General features: G+C 44.5%; 1 protein-coding gene across 1 annotated transcript in view; it reads left to right on the forward strand.

Moving 5' to 3' along the window:
* kl-2 (dynein heavy chain 2, axonemal kl-2) overlaps positions 1 to 18,524 on the forward strand; it is a 31,977-nt gene that overhangs the window by 11,781 nt on the left and 1,672 nt on the right. The window contains exons 21-60 of the mRNA XM_012298093.2: positions 189 to 409; positions 474 to 588; positions 1,083 to 1,254; positions 2,586 to 2,761; positions 3,384 to 3,546; positions 4,968 to 5,192; positions 5,404 to 5,692; positions 5,762 to 5,899; positions 6,019 to 6,189; positions 7,109 to 7,400; positions 7,493 to 7,584; positions 7,910 to 8,113; positions 8,176 to 8,381; positions 8,455 to 8,640; positions 8,750 to 8,969; positions 9,079 to 9,245; positions 9,605 to 9,825; positions 9,897 to 10,006; positions 10,064 to 10,179; positions 10,246 to 10,346; positions 10,636 to 10,814; positions 10,884 to 11,183; positions 11,434 to 11,721; positions 12,171 to 12,361; positions 12,560 to 12,735; positions 12,909 to 13,060; positions 13,337 to 13,501; positions 13,607 to 13,773; positions 13,863 to 14,034; positions 14,418 to 14,630; positions 14,794 to 15,009; positions 15,070 to 15,220; positions 15,278 to 15,427; positions 15,868 to 16,000; positions 16,083 to 16,427; positions 16,522 to 16,794; positions 17,088 to 17,432; positions 17,531 to 17,665; positions 17,736 to 18,012; positions 18,075 to 18,482. Of these exons, the coding sequence (XP_012153483.1) occupies positions 189 to 409; positions 474 to 588; positions 1,083 to 1,254; positions 2,586 to 2,761; positions 3,384 to 3,546; positions 4,968 to 5,192; positions 5,404 to 5,692; positions 5,762 to 5,899; positions 6,019 to 6,189; positions 7,109 to 7,400; positions 7,493 to 7,584; positions 7,910 to 8,113; positions 8,176 to 8,381; positions 8,455 to 8,640; positions 8,750 to 8,969; positions 9,079 to 9,245; positions 9,605 to 9,825; positions 9,897 to 10,006; positions 10,064 to 10,179; positions 10,246 to 10,346; positions 10,636 to 10,814; positions 10,884 to 11,183; positions 11,434 to 11,721; positions 12,171 to 12,361; positions 12,560 to 12,735; positions 12,909 to 13,060; positions 13,337 to 13,501; positions 13,607 to 13,773; positions 13,863 to 14,034; positions 14,418 to 14,630; positions 14,794 to 15,009; positions 15,070 to 15,220; positions 15,278 to 15,427; positions 15,868 to 16,000; positions 16,083 to 16,427; positions 16,522 to 16,794; positions 17,088 to 17,432; positions 17,531 to 17,665; positions 17,736 to 18,012; positions 18,075 to 18,482 (8,021 nt within the window). The remainder of the gene's footprint in view (positions 1 to 188; positions 410 to 473; positions 589 to 1,082; positions 1,255 to 2,585; positions 2,762 to 3,383; positions 3,547 to 4,967; positions 5,193 to 5,403; positions 5,693 to 5,761; positions 5,900 to 6,018; positions 6,190 to 7,108; positions 7,401 to 7,492; positions 7,585 to 7,909; positions 8,114 to 8,175; positions 8,382 to 8,454; positions 8,641 to 8,749; positions 8,970 to 9,078; positions 9,246 to 9,604; positions 9,826 to 9,896; positions 10,007 to 10,063; positions 10,180 to 10,245; positions 10,347 to 10,635; positions 10,815 to 10,883; positions 11,184 to 11,433; positions 11,722 to 12,170; positions 12,362 to 12,559; positions 12,736 to 12,908; positions 13,061 to 13,336; positions 13,502 to 13,606; positions 13,774 to 13,862; positions 14,035 to 14,417; positions 14,631 to 14,793; positions 15,010 to 15,069; positions 15,221 to 15,277; positions 15,428 to 15,867; positions 16,001 to 16,082; positions 16,428 to 16,521; positions 16,795 to 17,087; positions 17,433 to 17,530; positions 17,666 to 17,735; positions 18,013 to 18,074; positions 18,483 to 18,524) is intronic.

An 18,524-nucleotide genomic window follows, 5' to 3' on the forward strand; every position in this document is an offset into this window, starting at 1 on the left:
ATAAAGTAAAGGAGAAAAAGGAAAGAGAAATATGCAGTGCAGCGTCGGCGTCGACGATGGCGGCTCGAAGCAGAAAAAAAGAACCGCCGCTACGGGGTGGCTCTATAAAATAATGTAAATCCAGTCTACAGGAAGCGCTTGCACGTTTTTTTTCTCCGTCCTGCCTCAATTTCTGTCCGTGCTTGCAGCCGGCCTGCTCGAAGTTCTGAATAAAATCAGCGAGAAACTGGAATGGATGCAACGATCTTTGGAACAATATCTCGAGACGAAGCGACACGTGTTCCCTAGATTCTATTTTATTTCTAACGACGATCTCTTGGAGATACTGGCCAACGCGAGAAGGCCGGAACTGATACAGCCTCACATCAAGAAGCTGTTCGAGAATATCAAATCTCTGAATTTGAGCAAGGTTAATAAAAAGAAGTAACAGGTTTTGCGCTACATTGCTTAAATTAATTTTTGATATCAAACAGACTGCAGCTGGGAAAAACCTAGCCGTGGGGATGTTCTCCAATGAGGGAGAGTACGTGGACTTCAGTCAACTGGTGCAGCTCGAGGGACAAGTTGAAAAATGGCTGTGCAACATTGGCAAGTCTCTCTTGAAAATTTTGTCCGTAGATATTAATTAACGTTCTGCAACCGGTGCGTTAACTCCCTAAATACGTTCGTTAACATAAAGCCAAACGAGGCTAATTCACAGTCGACTTTGGCGCTAAAGGACAGAGCTAAATTACACCATTTGCTGCTACCGAAAAGGAAAAAAAGCCCCGCGACTAACGAAATATTTCATACTGAAACACGTTCTCTTCATCCCCGTCGAAAATCCGATTTGACCAGGTACGAGCCTCGTATCCGGCTCTAGAAAAAAATGGGCTAGTAGGTGGGGGTTAACCATGGCGTTTCATTTCGACGCTTTTATCCGCCGCTCTAAAGGGTCCATCCGGTAACAATTTTTCCCAAAAAGGATACAATTTGCTCGTCGTAGTTGCGAGCGACGACGAGTCGCTAGATAAGGGTAAATGGCAACGTAACACGACGATGAAAAAAAAAACGAATAAATTGGTCGCTTGTCACAATTGCAGAAACCGCGATGAGAGACAGTCTGCGCGAGGTGCTGCGACTGTGTCGAACCGCCCTTCGAAAAATGACCGCGAAACGCGACAGGTGGGTGAAAGAGTGGCCCAGCCAACCAGGAATTACGTCCACTCAGATACAGTGGACGGCAGACTGCACCCGCACCCTCCTGCACTGCAAGTGAGCTATGTAGTACGAAAATTTAGCGACGTTAGTTACCGCCGCGGAGCCACTGGTAGGGAAACACGGAGGGATGAAACAGAGAACGCGCTAACTACGAGGGTGGCAGCCGAGTAACAGAAAACTAAATCTAGTAAACCGGTGTGAAGGGCGCTGTTGGAGACTAGGGTGGGAAGGGGTGAAGATGCAAACGGTTGCACTGCAGAAAGTGAGAGCCGTTTTACATTAGATGGGGTGCAAATACTGTCCCGCTCACAAGTTGTTGCTACCAGGTGTTTTATTGCCACGGTGACACATTATTATAACGCGACTAAACATTCTCGTGTCAAGTTATGACGCGCACTACCGAGTTATGTGTCGAACTACCACGTTCCACACCTTCATATACGCTGAATTACTCTGCTCCGAGTTATCAACAATTACTACGTTCCTAATTAACACCTGTAGACTTACTAAGCCTTATAATGCCACTAGTTTCTAACATTAAACATCGTAGCGCACCGCGGCTCGTTATATGGCCACCAAACGTATTTGCATGCTACGTTACGATGCGTTATATCGCCACTCATAGTATATACTGTACGTACTTTACAGCATTTTATAGGAGAGATAAATTTGCAGAAAGATACGGTTTGGTAGGTTCTTGTGAGGCAAACTGTAACTCTAATAAGGGGAATTTTGCATATTCCGGGTCTGGTGCTGCGATCCAGCCGCACCGCCCACGGTATGCACCCTTCCTTCCCTCGTTTGCATATACTAGCCGTACTGCGAATAATTTAACCCCCTCCATCCCTCTGTGTCCCTACCCAGCTCGTAGAAAATCCTCTCCGTCCCGGGACCCTGGTTCTAACGTTCGTGTTACGGTTAAAGAGGTGTAGCCTGTGTGCACCCTACGCTCGAAACATGTCTCCCTCTCGCCTGCATACCGTTCGCGTAAGTGGAAAAGAAATAAAAGGGATACAGAGGTGTCGGATAAAGAGGCTGATTATCCTAGCGAGAGGTAATGGCTGGAGAGCAGTGGAAAGAATTCCTATTGCTGCACTTTGGCCGCGGAACGAGCGAACTAAACGTCTAGGGTGGGATAAGTGGAGGGTGTAATGTTTGAAGCTTCAAGATAATCTCGTTTTTTTCTTCTCCTTTCTCCCCGAGCTCAGGGATAATTAAGGGTGCACTTTCAAGTATCCGAAATTTTTTTCTTCCCGATGAAGTAGATTTACCTCGTATTTTATTTATTTTAAAAATGTTATAACGTGACGAGGGTACATAATTTTTCGCAAACTTTTGACTTGGTCATTCCCTACGGGAAGGAGTCTTTAACGACAGATTTAAAGGTTGGTAGATACGAGGAGGCCATTGAAGAAGCTGAGAAAGCGACAGAATCAGGCGTTGAACAAGTACTCGGAGGCGATCAGAGGCGACTTGACTCGATTAGATCGATTGAAGTTCAAGGCCATCGTGGTGATCGAGATACACGCGCGAGACGTCATCGAGACGATGTATCGAGCAAGTAAGTCATCCAATTAGTTGGTTCAGAGCTACCTCTCTATCGACTGAATTAAGGAACTGAAATGGTGAAGGATGTAAATGTTACTCGTCAGTTCGCCAACGTTAAATTATGGATTTTATGGGATTTAACCGGACATTTGGGGAGTTGCGACGTTAGAACAACGGGTAACGGTTATTGGGTTGGCTAACCTCATCCCCCGATGTCCCTCGTAAATTCATCTCCCGTATTCGGTCGAAAATAGATAAATGACCAGATAGATACGGGGCCGGCGTGTATTATCCTTGTAACCGTGGAAACAATTTGCCCCGGATGACCGGCAAACATTGCTAAGTGAACAGGTGCAATGTTTGCCGATCGCGCTGTTTGGCAAATTCGTGCGTCACCGATTTGTCCAGCCAATTAATGCGATTCCGTGAATTAAACTAATAGATGGAAGCTGAATTTCCATGATTCGTTGTGTAGCGACGCAACCGGGGATTACCAATGCGATCGACAAGCGATCAGATTGAATCCGAACGATCCGAAATATCTTCTTTATTACGTTTTACTCCGCTATCGATCATAGAATACAGTTTGCCGGAGTTCTATAGGTACAGGGATAAGATAATTCGTCTCGTTCCAGACTGTAAAGACGTGTCAGCCTTCGAGTGGCTGTCGCAGCTGCGGTTTTACTGGGACAAAGACATCGACGACTGTATTGTCTGGCAAACGAATACGTATTTCGTGTACGGGTACGAGTACCTGGGAAATACTGGTCGTTTAGTGATTACGCCTCTCACGGATCGGTAAGACATTTTCTGCGATAAAATAATTCGCTTGTTACGTAATTAACTTGTTGTAGAATATGGGGGTTTATAGTATCTAAATTCGATGCGATTTTACGATAGAAAGGAGGTCACTCGCAAAGGCAATCCTCGATGGAATTGCTCGAATAGTTAGATAGCATGTTACAGGGTCGATTATGCGAGTTAATTAGGTCAAAGGTCACGACAATTATTAGCTTCACCGCTTACTATTAGAACCAATCACGCAGCCAACCGTCGAAATATTAACTTCATTACTATTAATGAAATAAACCATACGCGACGCCTAACTGCAATTCGATGCTAAATTGCTTGTAATTTCAACCCCTTCGTCTGAAATCATAATGAACTGCAACCTGGTATGGCAATCAGGATCAAATGTCAACGAGTTTGTCGACGAAGACGTTTATTAACGTTGATTAACAGTTACTTAACCCTTTCGCTAACAACGTATATCGTCTTCGAAGAATAGTCTTGGGTAAATATATTTGTAGGACCATATCGAAATAAATTAAGATCCGAGCAGCTCCCGAATACTATTCAAAATAATTAAATAGTTGTACTAACTTAAGGAGCGATTTTAAACGATTTTTTCTGCGAAACGACTTCCAATCTCGTAATCCTCTATGAAAGGAATTCATGGAGTCGAACATCGAGCATTTTAATCCGTTTTCGGTAGAATGAATCGATACCGGAAGGGTGGGTTACGACATATTACGTCGAGGAATCGGGCTTCTAGGAAGTCGTCGCGTTCTTCTTTTTCACCCCAAGACAAATTCTCGAAGGGTAACAAATGTATCGGGACGGCCTCCATGTCTGTCCATAAATTAGATCGGGTTGCTGGCCTTTTATCGCGATTAAATCGATAAGTATCGTGAAGGAACGGCGATGGTATCGTTCGCTCGCCTTAATACTTTACTGGTCAAAGTATGTTTAGCCTCGAAAGCGGTTACAAGATTGTATCGCGCTCTAACTGCTGAGTATTACGTGCTCCTGTATGCGCTATAATCACCTCGGTACAAGCAAAATTGCGTTTACCGATCGGTCGGATTTTACGGGGCTTAGGTACCGAACTAGTTTGCTTTCGCTGTCTAATCCTTTCTGTTAATTGGGAAAGAGCTATTAGGCATATAAAACAACCGACTTGAAAGTTTCAAATAATAAAAAGCAACGTATGACTCGAAGTTTAAAACTTCAGTCATACTTAACAAAGGGAACAAAACGTCAGCTGCAAAAAGCATGCATGAGCGATCGCCTGTCTACGCTTCGCGTATCCACGATAAAATACCTGCTGAAGCAAGCAATAAGTACATTATCAAGTTTCAACGATCGTCTATCATGCAGAATACACAAAGGTGGTAGGGTCAAGTTATCCTTCAATAGTAATTTGATTTGAACGATAGATGCTACATAACGCTGACCACAGCCCTACACCTTTATCGGGGAGGCAGTCCCAAGGGACCAGCTGGTACAGGGAAAACCGAGACGGTAAAGGATCTCGGGAAGGCCTTGGGCTTCAACGTGATCGTCCAGAACTGTTCCGAGGGACTCGATTACAAAAGCATGGGGAAATTGTTCTCTGGATTGTCGCAGACTGGCGCATGGGGCTGTTTCGACGAATTTAATCGGTAATATCAAATATTAATATCAATTGCATCAGTTAGAAAAAGATATGTAAAAAAATGTCAGTGTTAGAGTGTTTAGGTATTTGAACGTCTTGATATTTTGCTATCTACGAACCTAACAATCTATCAAATGACCTAGGTGAAAAATGAAAGTATCTATAATCGAAACTATACGATCTTCCTAATAAAAATCGGATTATTCTTGTGACAATAGAATCAACATCGAGGTACTATCGGTGGTGGCGCAACAGATACTGTCGATCCTCACCGCTCTCTCGCAAAAGCTCACCAGATTCGTGTTCGAGGGTTGCGAAATCTCTCTGGTGCACACCTGCGGCATCTTCATCACGATGAATCCCGGCTACGCAGGCCGTACCGAACTTCCGGACAATCTGAAATCCATGTTCAGGCCAATCTCGATGATGGTGCCGGACAGTAGCATGATCGCCGAGATCAATTTGTTCGGCGAGGGATTTGGGAACACCCGTGTTCTCGCAAGAAAGGTTATTACGATTAATGCACCTTAGATTATGACACGTGCCAATCAAACTGACGTTCGAATCGTTCGATAGGTGTTCACTTTGTACACGTTAGCTCAGCAACAGCTCAGCAAACAGTATCACTATGATTTTGGGTTGAGAGGTATAGTCACGTTGACTAGATACGCTGGAAAGAAGAAGAGACTTTATCCTGATCTACCTGATGAAGAGGTGAATCTTTTTATATTTTGATAGCAATAAATGGCACCGTTCATAGATGTTTCAAAATTAATGTAAATTACTAATTGGCAAGTTATCGCAAGTGCAAGTACTTAAAACTTAACACGCAGGTGATCATCCTCGCAATGAAAGATATGAACATCGCAAAACTCACCTCGGACGACCTGCCGTTGTTCCTCGGTATCACCAGCGACCTCTTTCCGGACGTGGAAGTGCCGACGGTGGATTACGATGAAATTATCAGCTACATAACCAAGGAGACGATCAGGTTAAAGCTGCAGGTAATCTCGAACAGGAAGGCGGTCGTGAACGAACGATATCCTCCCCCGCCTTTTTTTCACAGTCTCGTCCGTTTTAATAGAGAATCAGGTCTATCGATCGGGAAAGCACAGAGCCGGAAAACCATCCTTGTAAATTTCAGCGGATGCATATTGAATGCCGATAATCCGAGCGCGAGAATTCGTGCCGCGTGAAATTCAATCGAGTTTATTATCGTGGTCGCGGGATTGTTAATGATCTCAATGTCCCGTGAAATCTTGTTCGTCCGGTAGAATTTCGTTTCGACAAGAATCTACGGGGAAGATAGGGTTAACGTCGCGAGACACGAGCAATTCGATTAATTCGGATTAACAAGAGTGCGTCGTAAAACTCGGCAACATTTTGTCGACAGCTTCACATTTTTTCCATGTATGTTTCAAAATTATTATACAGTTTCGGAAGATGTCGCCATAGAAAGTCTTTAGAGAAAATTCATAAAATATCCAGAAAGAGTACAAGGAGATATAAGAACCTTGAAAAAGAAACCCAAAGAGAAATCCAGAGAGGATAATTCAGAGATTAAATTTGTGAGAGAACCTCTGGAAAATTCAAAGCGTAAAACTTGCGGAGAAAACCCTTAAAAAAGTTGAGGGAAAAAACTTACGGGTCCAAAGAAACCCCAGAAAAATTTCGAATATAAGCACCCGAACTGAAACTCTACACTTTCCCATAGAATCCATATGCGTTGAAACGCGATAAAATAAAAATGCCGTATATTTCATTTTGACCCTGTATGACTAAAATTCGTGTAACGCGAAATGATCGAAATGATAATTAAATTAAAACTTCAAAGGCGCGAAATATCGAAGGGCATTGTTAACGTCGTTACGTGAGACCACATGAATTTTCACGTAGCAATTTACAATTTCATGTGATTTGTAGCCAATTCCGATGATAGTGACGAAAGTGATCGAACTGTACGAGACGAAGAATTCGAGGCACTCGTCGATGATCGTCGGCGAATCGAACACGGCGAAAACAGCCACGTGGAAGGTGTTGCAGGCCACGATGAACAGCATGAGGAGCGACAAGAAAGCTGGCTTCAATTTCGTTTACGTGTACCCCATTAATCCGAAAGCGTTGAGCCTTGGTGAACTTTATGGGGAGTACAATCTTTCTACCGGAGAATGGCATGACGGAGTCATATCGTCGATCATGCGGAAAACCTGTTCCGGTATCCTCCATTCTGTATCCGTTTCTCTTTTTTTTCGCGAAACGGTTGGTCGAATGAAATGGGCTACGTTGAAAGAATCTTTTTTTTGATAGAGGAAAGCCCTGACGAGAAATGGATTCTCTTTGACGGACCCGTGGACGCGGACTGGATCGAAAATATGAACAGCGTAATGGACGATAACAAAGTAAAATTTCCTTTAGATTTTTCAAATAAATTTTTTAAATTATTCGATTAAGTTTGCCGTACGTTTTATTCCATTATATCAATAATTCGATTCGGATCCTTTTACGCCGAGTTACTTATTTAAATTCGACGAATGGCTATTTTCTTGTCGAATAAAATTCTGTGAAACCACCTCAAGTGTGGTTTTGGGTCCCCTAACACCCCCTTACCCATCGAGGCCCCATTCTTGGTACATCCTTAGAACGATGTTAACATACAAGACTCGACGGTATTCTTAATCCCCCATTTCCTACACCACCAACAAGAACAATTCCTCGAAATTGCAGCTTTTGACGCTAATAAATAACGACCGAATCACCATGCCGGATCAAGTGTCCTTATTATTCGAAGTTCAGGACCTCGCCGTCGCTTCACCAGCCACGGTTTCCCGTGCAGGCATGGTGTACAACGACTACAAGGACCTCGGCTGGAGACCATACGTGTATTGTTGGCTGCAGAAATACCAGAACAAAGCAGAATACGTAGAAGAGGTAGAATCTAAACAGTATTTATCGATAAAAAAATATCGAATGATAAAAATAACATGTAACAGATGAGGAAACTGTTCGAGGAATACGTGGATCCCACTCTCGAGTTCAAACGATTGAAATGCGAAGAATTGATCCCAGTACCTCAATTGAATGCTGTTCAATCTCTCTGCAAGCTTCTCGAAGTGCTAGCAACCAGTCAAAATGGCGTTGAATTCGTGGGAGACAGAGACGTGTTCAACAGCATCTGCAAGCTGTGGTTCTTCTTCTGGTATTTTATCCCAACGACCCTATTTTGTATCCTGAATTATAGATCAGCAAGAAACCAGGAATTTTTCCTGCAGCATGTTGTGGTCGCTGTGTGGATCAGTCAACGAAGAGGGTCGATTCAGGGTGGACGGCTACATGAGGGAGATCGAGGGTTCTTACCCTCTTCGTGACACCGTCTACGAATATTTCGTAGACTCCCGTTTGCGCACGTTCGTTTCATGGGAAGAGAAATTGCCGCAAGTTTGGAAAATTCAACCTGGGTACTTTTATAGAATTTTCTAAGTGACGCTTCTTATATTTAAACCTGCTATAATAATGACCATGCATGGCACAATAGTTTAAATTCCTATCCTTGCCACCTAATTACAGCACCCCGTTTTATAAAATAATCGTGCCAACGGTGGACACGGTTCGTTACGAATTCATCGTGAACTCCTTGCTGAGAAACGAATTCCCCGTCATGGTGGTGGGTCCTGTAGGCACAGGGAAGACGTCGGTGTTGCAATCGGTTCTCGATTCTTTAAACATGGAGAAGTATAGCGTGCTTACGCTGAACATGTCTGCTCAGACTACCTCGAAGAACGTGCAGGTAAGTTCGAATTACTTGGTTAATCTAAGAACGCAAACGAGAATTAATGCATTTAAAATACCGTGTGTTAGTATTTGCATAAAAAGGTTCAGGAGTGTGCATATTTTAGGACACGGTCGAAAGCAGGATGGAGAAACGTATGAAAGGGGTGTACATCCCCATAGGCGGTAAAATCTTGATCGCGTTCATGGATGACTTCAATATGCCCATGAAAGAAATTTATGGGTCACAACCGCCTTTAGAACTGATTCGACAATTGATAGGATACGGATTCTGGTAATATCTGCTGATTTTTATCCGAGATAAATTTATTTTGTTCTCTTCTGGTGCTCCTTCCACTAGTTTTAATCCTCTTTTCCCATGGAGTACCTTTTAATTTTTCGAGTACATGAAATTATCAATTACGGGACCTTTATAATGAAGTCCCTCTCATGAGATATTAACAAGGTTCAAAACTTTATTTCGGTAAATTTTTCGACATGTTTTAAACTATCCATTAGAGTCTAAAACGTAAGTTTGTTACCGAAGTTGAGAAATCCCAAACTGAAAGCATACTGTATACATATTTCACTGTCCAAATGAAATTCTACAATGAACTAAAGGAAAATTTCAACTATTTAACGTGTATTACGAAGGTACGATCGTGAGAAGCAAATCAGGAAATACTTGCAAAGGGTGCAGCTGATGGCAGCGATGGGTCCCCCCGGCGGTGGTCGCAACGTTATCACCAATCGATTGCTCACGAAGTTCAATGTTATCAATATGACGTTCCCTGTCGAGAAGCAAATCATAAGAATCTATGGCACAATGTTGGAACAACATATCGGAGAATTTCACGCTGAAGTCAAAGGGATTTGTTAGTAAAATCTCCAACTGTTATATTGACTCATAAATGTATAAAAGTAATAAATTGTGCTGCACATTTAGCAAACGAAATAACTCAGTCTACCATTGGCATGTACAATAAAGTAATTCACACGATGTTACCTACACCAGCGAAGATGCATTATTTATTCAATCTGAGGGACATCTCGAAGGTAAATCAACTTGAAGCTTAAATTTTATTGTCCTCCGTCATCGATACTTTTATGCAGGTATTTCAAGGACTACTTCGAAGTCACAAAGATTACCAGTATTCCAGACAAACCTTCCTTCGTCTATGGGTACACGAGGCGTTCCGAGTATTCTGCGATCGACTGATCGGCGAAAAGTGAGTTGATTAAAACTTGTTTAGAGCACAAAAGCTCTCAGAGACTGATACAAACTTTACCTTCAGAGATAGAGAGTGGTTCGTCGAGCAAATCAATGATCAACTTGGAAAGCACTTCGAGCTAACCTTCCACAACATCTGCCCTGAGAAAAGAAGCCCTGTGTTTGGTAAAAGAAGCTCTTACATTGTCATTTCTTGTTTTATCGATTTTCGATCGTATCCGGTTTATTCTCGACTTTAGATATACTAGTTTACTAGTAAAATTGACCATGATAATCTAGATTATAGCGATACTACTGCTATCAATAGCTGGGATACTAGAAGAATATTTCAACAACCACTCTACCACCTACACTAATATTTCTCCTCGTTATCCATCGCTTCTAGCGGTGTAGCCTCGACTTTTACCGATTAATGAAATACAAGATGGACCTAATTGAAATAAAATATTCGTAGGCAGTTTTATGAACGCCTGGGACATATACGAGGACCTCACCGACCTGGCCGCCGTGAGGACTCACATAGAAAAGCAAATGGACGATTATAATGCATCGACGGGCGTGGTTCGCCTGAACCTAATTCTGTTTCGCGATGCGATCGAGCACATTTGTCGTATCGTTCGCGTGATATCTCAGGTTCGTTGTCCGATTAATAGCCGATTTATCATTACTTCATGGACGCTAAAAACTGATAAATCTTTACAGCCCCGAGGTAATATGTTGCTGGTAGGCGTTGGTGGAAGCGGAAGACAATCGTTATCTCGCATCTCCAGCTACATGTGCGAGTTAGGCATCTTTCAAATTTCCATCACGAAACAGTATAGACTAGCGGAGTTTCGCGAGGACTTGAAAACGCTGTACATGAGGACCGGAGTGGACGGGAAACCCTGCACGTTCCTTTTCAACGACACGCAAGTGGTGGAGGAACAGATGCTGGAAATCGTTAACAACATGCTGAGCACGGGAGAAGTAACCAATTTGTACAAGTCTGACGAGATGGAAGACGTAAGTCGGAAAATGTTCGACAGGCAAAACTGATAAATATTTGTTCTATTCTTACAAGACTGTTGCCAAAGCAATTGCTTCGAAATTCTCAAATATTCGCCACAGAGTTTAACTTCGTATCTAGCGCAAATATAAATCGCGAGAATAAGACCGAGTCGTATTTAGCACAGCGTTCCATTCTAATCCGTTCGCGACCACGATATTTTCCAATAGCGGAAGATCAAATGGTAGCTCGCTGTCTTTTGTGCAGATTAAAAGAAAACTGATGAAGGAGGCAACGAAGGCTGGACGTGTACCAACAACGGAAGCGATCTATTCGCTGTTGATCGAGCGGGCGCGTGCCAATATGCATTTGGTCCTGTGCATGAGCCCGATCGGGGACGCGTTCAGGAACAGATTACGGCAGTACCCGGCCCTGATCAACTGTACGACCATCGATTGGTTCCTGGAATGGCCGAGGGAAGCTCTCCTCGAAGTTGGCAACAAGTTCCTCATGAATCTCAATCTGACGCTCACTATCACCGGCGAAAATAAAGTGGTTTGGTCTTCGGCTCGTCTTCCTTCCCCAGCCCGTTTCCAGGCGATCGATCCCATTCGATTCCGATTTCCAAGGATCGAGACTCGACCCGTCGTTCCTCAGGAACGGAGAAAGAGAGAGACCGCCGGCTCTCTCCATTTCGCGGAATCCGATTATTTTCCTCTTCACGGAAACGTTCTCCTCGCGCGGATGATACGCCTCCCCGTCTGGCACGTTTCCGTCCAGGAAACGCAATCGTCCGAGCGCTTCCGGTTCGAGCAGACGCTTAATATTTTGGAATTTGTATCGTGCACTCGGAAGATTGAACTGGCAAGAGGAATCGACCTCTCTTGTTTCTTTCTTATTTCCGATTCTTGTCGAACGAATCTGCGTATCGATCGTCCAGGAAGACGCTTTGGCACCGTTAATGATGCCAGAATTTCTGCTGAGAGAAGAAAATTCGTTTACAGGAACCTCGACAATCCGCCAGCGCGCTGCCGTTGCTGCCTCTTCAGGAACGAATGCGCGACGGAATCGCGGCGACTTTTTCTTTGATACACGAAACCGTGTCGCGGTATTCTGGCAAAATGATCGCGGAGTTGAAACGATACAATTATGTCACCCCCACCAATTTCCTGGAATTGGTCGCAGGTTACAAAACGTGAGTGGAAATACTTGGTTCTCAAATTGGACTTATCGTGTTACGTAAACATTCTACGAATACGTTCCGATTGTTCGGAAATATGGCTGAAATTTTATGAGGAAAAACGTTTTTGAACGAAACCCGGTATAAGTATCGAGAACGACATGTCAGTGTCAACGAAGTAGTAGGAACGACGTCGACGATCCTCGTTTTCAGAATGTTGGAGGAGAAAAGGCTGGATTTGGCGAGCCAGGCGAACAAACTTCGCAACGGTCTCTCCAAGATCGACGACACTCGTGTTAAAGTGAACGAAATGGCTGCGGAGCTGGAAATCACACAGGAACAGGTTCATAAATCTACCAGAGAATGCGAGGAGTTCCTCGTAACGATAGGTACCCGTCACATTCTGACGCTGATGTATCGTTATTAGTTACAATTGTAATCCATCCATAAGTTACCACGAAATTTGATCTCCGTTACGTAAGATGCTCGAATTTTAAGAAGTGCAACATCAGGAAATATGATCGAGTTTACGATTATTTTCATTTTTGTGTACGTTTTGCAGTGAACCAAACACGAGACGCTGACGAGGCACAGAAAACTGTAGCCGCGAGATCACTTCGGATAGGAGAGGAACAAAAAGAATGTAAAAAGCTCGAAGAACTCGCCAGAGCTGACCTCGCCACTGTCGAGCCTGCCTTAAACGAGGCCATGAAGGTACATATCTTCCTAGTAGTTCTCATCTATAAAAGATAAAATACCGGAGAAGAGTAAATAGAAATACTGATTTTAAATATGCAAAGTGTATAAATAGGTAGGAATACATTTTGATCAACACCGCAGTCGGTTCCGATCGTATCCTCCGCTATATACATATAACCCCCTGTGCTATCCTCGATTTCGGATTTCATCCATATGTATAGTCCAATTTATCCGTCCCGAGCTCTCGAAGAGCTTCGTATTTCACCGGTGCGATTGTTACCCGTGACACAGGCCCTGGATGCGCTCAGCAAGAAGGACATCTCGGAGATAAGGTCTTTCACGCGTCCGCCGCCGAAAGTCGAGATGGTAATGGAGGCGGTGATGATCCTGAAGAACTCGGAACCGAGTTGGGCGGAGTCGAAGCGACAACTCGCCGACGTGAACTTCCTGAACTCGGTAAAGGGAAATATATACATATATATAGTATATGAGGTGAAACCGTCTTTCCGCGCCGTAATTCTCACAGGTACTTTTCGGTAACGTTGCCACCCGATTTTTCAGCTACGCTACTTCGACAAAGACCACATATCCGATCGGACGCTCAGAGCCATTTCCAGATACACGTCGAACCCGGAGTTCGAGCCGGAGAAGGTCGGCGTGGTGTCGTTCGCCGCGAAATCGTTGTGCATGTGGGTCATAGCCATGGAGAAATACGGCAAGCTGTACAGGTAATTCGAGTTCGACGATAAATGTCCCGAACGGTTCCTCTTTTCCGGCTGAAAAAAGAAGCAGTCGAACTGGTTCCTTTGAATCGCAGGATCGTTGCACCCAAGAGAGAGAAGCTGGAGGCTGCGCTGGAGTCTCTCAGGCAGAAAGAAGCTGCGCTTCAGGAAGCGATGCAGCAGTTGCAAAAGTTACGGGAGAAGCTGGAGCAACTACAGCAGATGTATGACTCGAAGATGAGCGAAAAGGACGAGTTAATTAAACTGGCAAGTATTACGATGCTCGCGACTCGTCTTCGAAGACCTCCGAGAGTAAACGATCCGAACGACGCACGGTTTCGTTCGAACAAACGCGCGTTTTATCGAAAAAGAGGAAGGTTTCGTTTACCTGATATTGCTGACATATCGAAACCATATCCTGTTTTCCGAAACTGTATTCAATAAAAGTTTTCGAATTTCTTTTGGACATCGATAGGGAAGCCACGTATTTACGTTGCCTGTTTGTGGTGTTCGTAGTTTTTGAGCTTGAGTTTCGTACGATTCTGGTTTTTTAACAAACTCACCGAACAATAAAAAGCTGCCTTCGAACGGATGAAATGAGTGTAAACGTTAATGGATCGACTCGTTCCGATAACAGCTCGCATTTTCAGGCGGAACTGTTAAAATTGAAGCTAGAGAGAGCCGGAATGTTGGTGGACGGTCTTTCGGGCGAACGAATTCGATGGGAAAACACGGTCGCGTCGTTGACCACGTTTTTCGATTGGTTACCAGGTGACTGCTTAATATCCACAGCGTTCGTGTCCTATTTGGGCCCGTTCGTTTCCAATTACAGGGAAGAGCTGATAACCATGTGGATGAAGGAGGTGAGTCGGCGCTATCGCTTTAATCGGGTAATAATCGTAATTCACTAGTGTCATGTTCTTTCGAGATCATAATTCTTCGATGGTTTATACCGGACGTATATTCGGTTTATACCGAGCCGATCGTGTCGTTCCTTATCTGTGTGCTGCGGATGCAAATTTTCAGGTGGAGAACAAAGAAATTCCGACTTCTCCGGACCTGAACGTGATAGAGTTTCTGGCCGATCCGGCGGTCATCAGGGACTGGAACATGCTTGGTTTGCCATCCGACGATTTCAGCACCGAAAACGGCATCATCGTTACCAAAGGGACCCGATGGCCCCTGGTGATCGATCCACAATGTCAGGCAGTGAAGTGGATCAAGAATATGGAGGCCAAAAACGTACGTATACTCGATTGCCGAAACAAAGACGAATTCGGTGAACGTATATCGTTTATTCAGTCCCTGAGGGAGATCGATTTTGGTCAAGCGGACTTTGCTAGAGTGTTAGAACACGCCATTCAATTCGGTATACCTGTCCTACTGGAAAACGTGGGAGAGACGATCGATCCGACTATAAATCCCATCCTCGAAAAGGCCTTCCTAAAAGTCGGTATGTCACGATTATCGCGACCGAGTTAAAGGGAAATCAAATTCGGATCGTGCACAGGTAATCAGGTGATGATCAAGTTCAACGAAAAGATGATCTCGTACAACGACAAGTTCCGGTTGTTCATGACGACGAAACTCCCGAACCCCCATTACGCCCCGGAGATATCTACTAAAACAACGTTATGCAACTTCGCCATTAAGGAACAGGGTAACTAATTGTCTTATCGTGCGCTTGCTAGAAAAGGGTGCAGCAAAGGGAAGGTACGGGACGAATAAGAAGACCTCGAGCAATATCGCAACGTTGCTTGTTTGAAAATTTCTTATTAATTTTATCAGCTGACTTGTATAATCCGCGAACTCGATCTGACGAGTCAATCACGGATTTAAAGAATACGCTGCTTATCAGGAACTAGTATATGTAACAGTCTACGTAACTAAATAACCGGAGGAAAACGCGCGGAGAACTTAGGAGAAGCTTAGAGGGGATCTAAGGCGCGCTTATACCTGCCAGGTTCTCGACTAGAAGTAACCTACTATGAATTCTCACGCGGTGCAAATTTTGTTCCGAAATTACCCTCGACTCACGAGATCGGATAAGGTGGAATTCGAATTGCCGAAATTTATCGAATAATCGTATTTTCCGCACAGGCTTGGAAGCTCAGCTGCTGGGAATCGTAGTCAGGAAAGAGAAGCCGCAACTCGAGGAACAGAAGGATAATCTAGTGTACACGATAGCGTCCAATAAACGAACTCTCAAAGAGCTGGAGGACAAGATACTCTAGTAAGCTGTTCGACCTTTATCCTCTTCGTAATACAATTTCCGATTCGCGTATGAAAATGAAAACGGAGTATACGCGTTGCAGTCTACTGAACGTGGCCGGAGACAGTCTGTTAGACGACCTGGATTTACTGAGCGCCTTGCAATCGTCGAAAGCGACCTCTACCTCGATCGCGGAATCGTTGGTGGTTTCCGAGCAGACGGAGAAGGAGATAGATATGGCTCGAGAGGAGTACAGACCGTGTGCCCAACGCGCCGCGATCCTCTTCTTCGTGCTGAACGACATGAGCCTTATCGATCCGATGTACCAGTTCTCTCTGGACGCATACATTACCTTGTTTATGCTGTCGATCGACAAGAGTCCGAAGAGTTTGAAACTCACCGAGAGAATCGACAGTCTGAACGAGTATCACACTTACGCGTTGTACAAGTACTCGTCGACAGACCTCTTCTAATCCTTCCTGGACCTTAGGGTCCTGAGCAACACGAATGCACAGTCTCTAACGGGGATTCTGTCGGAATAGAAACACCTGTCGTGGTCTGTTCGAGAAACACAAGCTGTTGTTCTCCTTCAACATGTGCATCAAGATATTAGACGCCCAGAATAAAGTGATTCCAGCTGAATACGCGTTCCTGCTTCGTGGTGGAATTGTCCTGGACCGGGAAAGTCAGCCTGACAAGCCGGCAACTTGGTTGCCGGATGAAACTTGGGACAATATCACCGAGCTGGACAAGTTGCCGGGATTTCACGGGATCGTGTCGTCCTTCGAACAATTCCCGCGCGAATGGAACACTTGGTATCATTTTTCGTAACCATTATTCTCATTCCTGACGTGTACACCCCACGGATTCTTACGACAAAATATTCCGTGTGCGCTATGATCATAGTTCAGAAATATTCTTCGATGATCGAGCTATAGGAGTATAGACGAAACTAGGTTGAGTTTCATCTTTTGTTCGCTAATAGAGTTGTCACTAGCGCTATCCACGTATCGATGGGTATACACTTGCGAGAAAATTAGTATCGATGATCCATCTAGCGACGAGTATTCTTACCGATAGTATTGATTACTCCTGTTCACGACGATAGGTACATCAACACGGAACCAGAGAACGTACCGCTAATAGGGGACTGGGAATCGAGCTGCAACGTGTTCCAAAAAATGCTGGTGATACGAAGCTGTCGACCAGACAGGATCTCCTTCTGCATCGCGAACTACATCGTATTGAATCTTGGTCAGAGGTTCGTGGAACCCCCTGTGCTTGACCTGAAGGCGGTGCTCGACGATTCCGTGGCCCAAACTCCGCTCATATTCGTTCTATCGCCCGGCGTGGACCCTACGAGCACTCTGATGCAACTGGTCGACAACCAAGAAATGACCAATCACTTCATGACTCTGTCCCTTGGTCAGGGACAATCGCCCATAGCGACGAGGTTATTATAAAATATGTGACGCATCGTGGATATAGGGCACTTAAGAGATGGCTATCAAAAAGAATAAATGTTTTAACAGCGGCAAACGTTGTTTTCAGAATGATTGAACTGGGAGCAAAAGAAGGTGCCTGGGTATTTCTAGCAAACTGCCACTTATCCCTCAGCTGGATGCCAAAGCTGGACAAAATCGTGGAAACCCTCGGGTCCAGTAAAACCTTGCACCCTGAATTCAGGTGTCGATGCTCGTTCGAATGTAAATGTCGCGAGGTCAAACCGATAACGATAGCGTTCTGCTGGTTACAGATTGTGGCTTAGCTCGAGTCCTACTCCCCAGTTTCCCATATCGATCCTTCAAGCCGGGATAAAGATGACCACCGAGCCTCCCAAAGGTTTGAAAGCAAACATGAAACGGCTTTACGGTTTAATAACCGAGGGCCAGTTCGAACTGTGCCAAGCAAAGTCCAAGTACAAGAAGCTTCTCTTTGCTCTGATATTCTTCCATGCCATCCTTCTGGAACGCAAGAAGTTTCAACAATTGGGATGGAACGTCATCTACAGTTTCAATGATTCCGACTTTGTGGTAATTTTCGATAAGAATTATTTTCGATAAGAATAGTGACGGTAATCTTTCTCCCTCCGCAGGTATCCGAGAACCTCCTGCAGGTGTATCTCGACGAATACCCAGTGACCCCATGGGAATCCCTCAAGTACCTCATAGCTGGTGTTTGCTACGGTGGTCACGTGACGGATGATTGGGATCGTCGGTTGTTGATGACGTACGTCCAACAATATTTCAACGACGATGCCCTGGAAGTGACCAACTATCGTTTGTCGTCATTGCCAACCTATTACATACCGAGAGACGGATCATTAGAATCCTATCGTGATTTCGTCTCGATGTTACCGAACGTGGACAAGCCCGAGGCATTCGGTCAACATCCGAACGCGGACATCACTTGTTTGATCATGGAAAACAGGCAGATGTTCGAGACCCTGATGAGTCTTCAAGTTCAAGCGGTCAGCAGCGAAGTCGTCAGCAAGGAGGAACTGGTATCTCGACGAATTGCAACGAGTCGCGATCGCGAACGAACT

Source organism: Megachile rotundata, chromosome 13, assembly GCF_050947335.1.
Source record: "Megachile rotundata isolate GNS110a chromosome 13, iyMegRotu1, whole genome shotgun sequence".
In the NCBI taxonomy this organism is placed as follows: Eukaryota; Metazoa; Arthropoda; class Insecta; order Hymenoptera; family Megachilidae; genus Megachile; species Megachile rotundata.